Source organism: Morone saxatilis, unplaced genomic scaffold (genome assembly GCF_004916995.1).
Source record: "Morone saxatilis isolate NCDOM2014 unplaced genomic scaffold, NCSU_SB_2.0 Contig5, whole genome shotgun sequence".
NCBI lineage: Eukaryota > Metazoa > Chordata > Actinopteri > Moronidae > Morone > Morone saxatilis.
Window position 1 is genome coordinate 8,948,914 of NW_023340095.1, and position 5,407 is coordinate 8,954,320.

Here is a 5,407-nt window from a genome sequence, read left to right on the forward strand (position 1 = left end):
CGAAGTTCGAGATTGAGATGTAATAATGTGACACCCCTACTGTCCTGTCAAAATGACGTATAAAATCGCCGCCATCCTTGCAGGTGGTCTGGTGTATTCATTCGGTGAGCTGCTGTGGAGAGATCTGAGCGTCCCGGTGTCGGCTCCGGTGCTGGAGGTCTCTCTCCTGGGGAGGATGGTGGTCCGTGTGGCCGCCGGCGGCTTCCACTGCGGAGCGCTGAGTGAGCAGGGTAACGTCTACATGTGGGGCGAGAACACCGCAGGACAGTGTGGGCTGAGTGAGAGGGGTACAACCGCAAACATCACAGGTTGGTCAACACCACACCTCCCCTTTTTTCCGTCCATGCTTTCTTCTTTTCTTCCCACATTCCCCCGTCTGTCTGTCCAACCCACTGCGCTCACTCGTTACTTTAAGGTCAGACTGCAACAGCCAGCGTAGACCAAGTTACACCATTGGTTGGATTATATATAGTTTATAAGGCAGGCGTTGATATTTCATCTTCTGGAGGGAAAAAACAGGGAATTTAAACTAAAAAGGAGAACAGCAGCAGAGAATCAGATAATAGAATATATGGTTTATATCATTTATAATAGATTATCAGTGTGTTTTCTTACCAGATTTGCTTACAACACGTAAAACACAGAGAACAGACACTGAAATACTGGAGATTAAGAGTTGGCAGTGGAGCTTCGTGGCGCTTCCACCTCAAAAAAACACGCAGTTAAAGCACCCCAAACAAAACACTCAGTACAGAGTCGGTGAAAAACAACAGACCTCCCGCAGATAGAAATGAATGAAAGAGCAGAAGGAGTTAACAGATAATCAGAATAGTTTTAAACACAGAGCAAACAGCTCAAGATACGAGTGGAAAGAATTGTTCTTTCAGCTGCATTTCTGACATTTTTTGACTCCAATGTAGCTGAACTGTGTCATGTGATTCCTCAGTACACCATGAGAACAAATACTACTGGGGCTATTACAGAGCATAGACAGCTGATCATACACGGCCCAGCCAGATAGTTAAGAAATATAACAATATAAAAACACAGTCTATGTAAAATATCCTGTGTCAGTTTCAGAGCCGTGCCCGGTCTCTGTGGTGGACAACGATGTCGTTCCTCCAGCAGTGGTTAGGGTTGTGGATCTGGCCTTGGGACGCGAGCACAGTCTGGCTCTGTCGGCCCAGAACGAGCTGTGGGCGTGGGGCAGCGGCTGCCAGCTTGGTCTGGTCACCAGCACTTTCCCCGTATGGAGACCGCAGAAGGTGAGAGTGTATCTGTCAGCTGGTGAGTGGTGAGAACTGTACACTTTAATTCAATATTCACATTTGTAATATTTCCATCTCTGGCACAGGTGGAGCACTTGGCAGGCAGACACGTCATTCAGGTAGTTTCTCCTCCTGACATCTTCAGTGCCACATTTATTTATACGTTTATACAAAAAAATAATATATTCTCTGTTTATTCCTCACAGGTGGCGTGTGGCGCCTACCACAGCCTGGCCCTGGTTCGCAGTCTGCCTCCACAGAACTACAATACCCAGACTCCTTCTGAGAAGAGGGAGCGAGGCCACTCGGTGACAGAGAGGGAGGAGCTATTTGCAGTCGATGGCGGTCACTACTGTCCACTCGGAGTGGAGCTGACTGAAGCCATGACAGGCGAGGTAGATATACTCCTGGATGGTGTTTCTGGTGGACTTATAAACCAGTACTTGCTGTGATCTGGTACCAAAGGGTCTTTAATTTACAGCTTTATATCACACTGATGCTTTCTGCAAGTGCCTGTGCTCGTTAAAGAGGTTTGATGCGTCTGCATTCCCAGACCTCTCCCAGAAGAAGAGGCGCCAGACGAAGCCTCCAACCTGGGGGAAGGTCAGCTGGCAGCAGCCCTGGCTCTGCAGCCGGTTCATGTCCGTTTTCTGAAGACGGGAAAGCGAACACTAAACAGTACAGTATTATATAACTTATGCTTCTCTCTTTTTTATCCTTTTCATTTAATGTTTTTCTACATGAGTTTTCCTCTACTTTACCTCCCATTTCCAGGAAGAACCTTCCAGTTGGCACCGACAGCGATCCCCTGACTCAGACAGACGGCAGCCCCACGTCCCGCCCACTGTCGGGCTGGAGATCCAAGAAGAACTCTGCATTCCCCGATGAAACGGAGCTTCAGAACCTCCTCCAGAAACTCTCCAGTCATTCATTGGAGATGCGCCACACCTCCGGGCCTGGAGATACCGACTCACTGAGCAGTTACACTTCAGGTCGGTGATTCAGTCCTGCTCCTTCTTGCTTTTAAGATTTCCTAATAAGTCCTTTTATGTATTACCTCATTCAGCTCTTTTGTTTTCCTTTCTTTCTTTCTCTAAAGTTGTTCATTCTTTTTTTACTAGTTGCTTTATTTGTTCATTGCCTCATTCATTTAGTCTCATTTATTTTAGTTCAGTTTGTTCCATTGTTCCTTCGTGTTGATGAATGCCTTTACTGGTCTCCATCAGGCGGTGTAACAATCGTTGCCTGATGATGAAAAACTATTTGGGCTCTTGGCGTCGTGAAGCTGCCCGCGCTGCACACAGCTGATACTAATCACAATGACGCCATCAAAGGGTGTCAATTTATCAATGACACAGCGCTGCGGTTGGCCACATGGGGCACATTACCAACCACACAGCTTATACTAAAGAATTTAACTTAATATTTGACACAGTTTGTGTCATTGTTTGTTTGTTACTTCGTTCTTTATAGATTTCGTATTAAATTTTCTTTCTCCTTCGATCTCTAATGTTGCTCTTCCTTCTCTGCAGATGAGAGCTGTGTTTCCTCGACTCCTTCCACGGATCTGTTGACTTCCAGTTACAAAGAAGAGTCGCTAATTAAGAGTCAAAACAACAAGTAAGACAGAGTTCAGTTGACAACGAACAATTACGATTAAACAGTGTTTCAATAATCTCACGTTGAGAATTGTTTTATTGCTCTTCACGAATGTTTCTACTTCACCTCTATATGTTATCACTGTGGGAGTTACCAGTATTAAAGGGTATTTTCTAATAATGCAGATACAAACTCCATTATTCAGCTGTATCTACATACCAAGATGGTTCTCACCGACAGTGTGTTTACCCTCTGATTTCTCACAGTAACAGTGGAGTGGCCCTGCCGTACTCCTCCTCTCCAGTGTGTTTGGAAGACGTTCGGCTTTGTCTTGAAGCGGAGAACAAGGCGCTGCAGGGGCAGAAGAGCTCCAGTCTGACGAATATAAACCAGAAGGGGATTGTAGCAGCAAACAGGAGACTCTCCCTGCCTGGAACACCCACCCGTGGTAGGAATGGTAGGGTGTGAACAACTTTAAATACACTTTTGGGAAACACACTTATTTGCTTTCTTGCCAAGAGTTAGATGAGAAGATTGATACCCTGAGGTAAGAGTGTGTAACCAGGAGACTATTAACTTAGCCTAGAGTGAAAGAAACTGCTCACCAACAGATATTTAAAGCATGTAACACCCCGTAAAGCTACAATTTATAGTTTTTACATTTCTTTTTCAGTTGGAAATGAAAGTGTTTTTGAACTTTTCAGTCTTTGTGCTAAGCTAAGCTAACTGTACAGATCTAACTGTTTGCAATAAAACAAATAAGCACATTTCCCAAAATGTCTAACTCTTCCTTTGAGCTTTGAGGTGAAGCTGCGACCAACAACAACAATAACAGATGCTGCTTTTGTCAATAATTCTTCTCTTCCTCATGGTGGTTGTACCAAAATGTGCCACCACAGACTGAACAAACGCATTCTTCATACATTGTCTGATACCATTGAAGCGAACATTATCTGCAGAGTCACTGAAATGCGTTCCCCTGTGAAGTTGCTGCCCGGGCTCACGAGGAATAAAAGAATATAAATGTTATCTCCAACAGAAGCACACAATGCAATATCTGCCTGTGTTTGCCTTTTCACTTTGACACACTGAACAACAATGGGTTCTCCTGGATGTGACGTTATCCGCTCGAATCCACTGTTATGTAAGTCAGGATCGCAGCGTGCACATGCTCATATGATAACATTTGTGTTGTTATCTTGAGATAACGGTATTTGTTTTCTTGAGATAACGTGATAATTAACTGGTTATCAGGAGAAAATGAAACCAGAAAGTCCTTCAGTCATATTATAAGTATTGTGACCCTTCTCATAGCTCAACTAAACATTTAAAGTCTCTTTACACTTTATAATGTCCACAGGAGAATGTATGAAGTTTATCGATACAGCCACAAAAGACGAGGAGAAAGTCTGTGACCTTTAAGGAAGACTGATGATTAGCTGATGCAGCAAACTAACTTCTCATTTTCTGGTTTTCCCAGAGTTTCAGGATCCAGCACATAGACTTTTTCAGTTTCAGTCGTCACCCAAATCTTTATGCGTTTATTAGATACTGAACTATATATAACCTTTGTTTAACTTTGTGGCTGAACAATCCACACAGCTCATCTTTGTTTTTACATTAAGCTTGAGTGTTATTATTATTGGAGGTCTTGCTGCTTCCCTCTGTAGTTGTATCTGTGATTTCCTGCCTGCTTATCTCACCTTGACAGATTCACACTGCTGGCTATTTTGGTTGATACGGGATTTTACAAATTCCAGAGCAGCTCGCAGTCGTTAGGGCGTGTTCATACCAAACCTGTTCGGCGCAGTTTATATGCGTCTGTCCACGTGACCTCTGGTGCAGTTTGATTGTGGAGAGAACTCGACACAGATCAGCTAAAGGCTCTTGTTATACTTGTATATGTTTATATATGTGAAACTGTGTATAAACCTCATTATGTTGCAGTATAAAACACATTGTGTGCTTCCTCTGTCACTGTGTGGTGGCTGTTGTTATGTCGTATAAAGTCGATGCTCAGACGTAACTGGTAGGTGATGGTTCAGTTGGTTGAAGCAACACTGTTACCAGGACTTTTCCATTCGTTCACGTGTTTTTTCTTTCAGGGTCTCCACGGCGACGGCGGCCTTGTGCGTGCAGGCCATCTTCTGCTGGTTGGACCCCGGCTGCAGCACCGGAGGAGGCTGGAGACGGGCTGCCGTGTCTGGAGACAGAGGTGTGGAGCTGGGGCCGTGGGTCTGAGGGGCAACTGGGCCACGGAGATCAGCTCGCCAGGTCTGGACACACAAACACACACACACACACATTTTCTGATTCTGATTATTATTACAATTACCCCCCAAAAAATGATGAGTTGCAACATTACTTTTGTTGGCACCCCCTACTAATTTGAAATCCAACAATCGAATCACATCCTTGGACTGATTTTGGACTCAATCCTGGAGGAAAATAGGTTGAAATCAGCATCTTCTCAATTTTGTGGAGTAGCAGAAAAGTAATATAACTAGTTTAGTGTAACTAATTACTGTTTGCAGGGAGTA

The 5,407-nt window shown here is 44.2% G+C and overlaps 1 protein-coding gene across 7 annotated transcripts in view; it reads left to right on the top strand.

The window, feature by feature from the left end:
- LOC118338900 (alsin-like) overlaps positions 1 to 5,407 on the top strand; it is a 26,105-nt gene that overhangs the window by 3,078 nt on the left and 17,620 nt on the right. For 5 of the 7 annotated variants that reach the window (XM_035676352.1, XM_035676353.1, XM_035676354.1 and 2 more), the window contains exons 4-12: positions 84 to 308; positions 1,075 to 1,265; positions 1,355 to 1,387; positions 1,475 to 1,663; positions 1,822 to 1,946; positions 2,043 to 2,260; positions 2,801 to 2,888; positions 3,134 to 3,324; positions 4,973 to 5,141. In XM_035676352.1, coding sequence (XP_035532245.1) covers positions 84 to 308; positions 1,075 to 1,265; positions 1,355 to 1,387; positions 1,475 to 1,663; positions 1,822 to 1,946; positions 2,043 to 2,260; positions 2,801 to 2,888; positions 3,134 to 3,324; positions 4,973 to 5,141 — 1,429 coding nt within the window. The remainder of the gene's footprint in view (positions 1 to 83; positions 309 to 1,074; positions 1,266 to 1,354; positions 1,388 to 1,474; positions 1,664 to 1,821; positions 1,947 to 2,042; positions 2,261 to 2,800; positions 2,889 to 3,133; positions 3,325 to 4,972; positions 5,142 to 5,407) is intronic. The other 2 variants (XM_035676355.1, XM_035676357.1) reach the window with 1 other exon arrangement.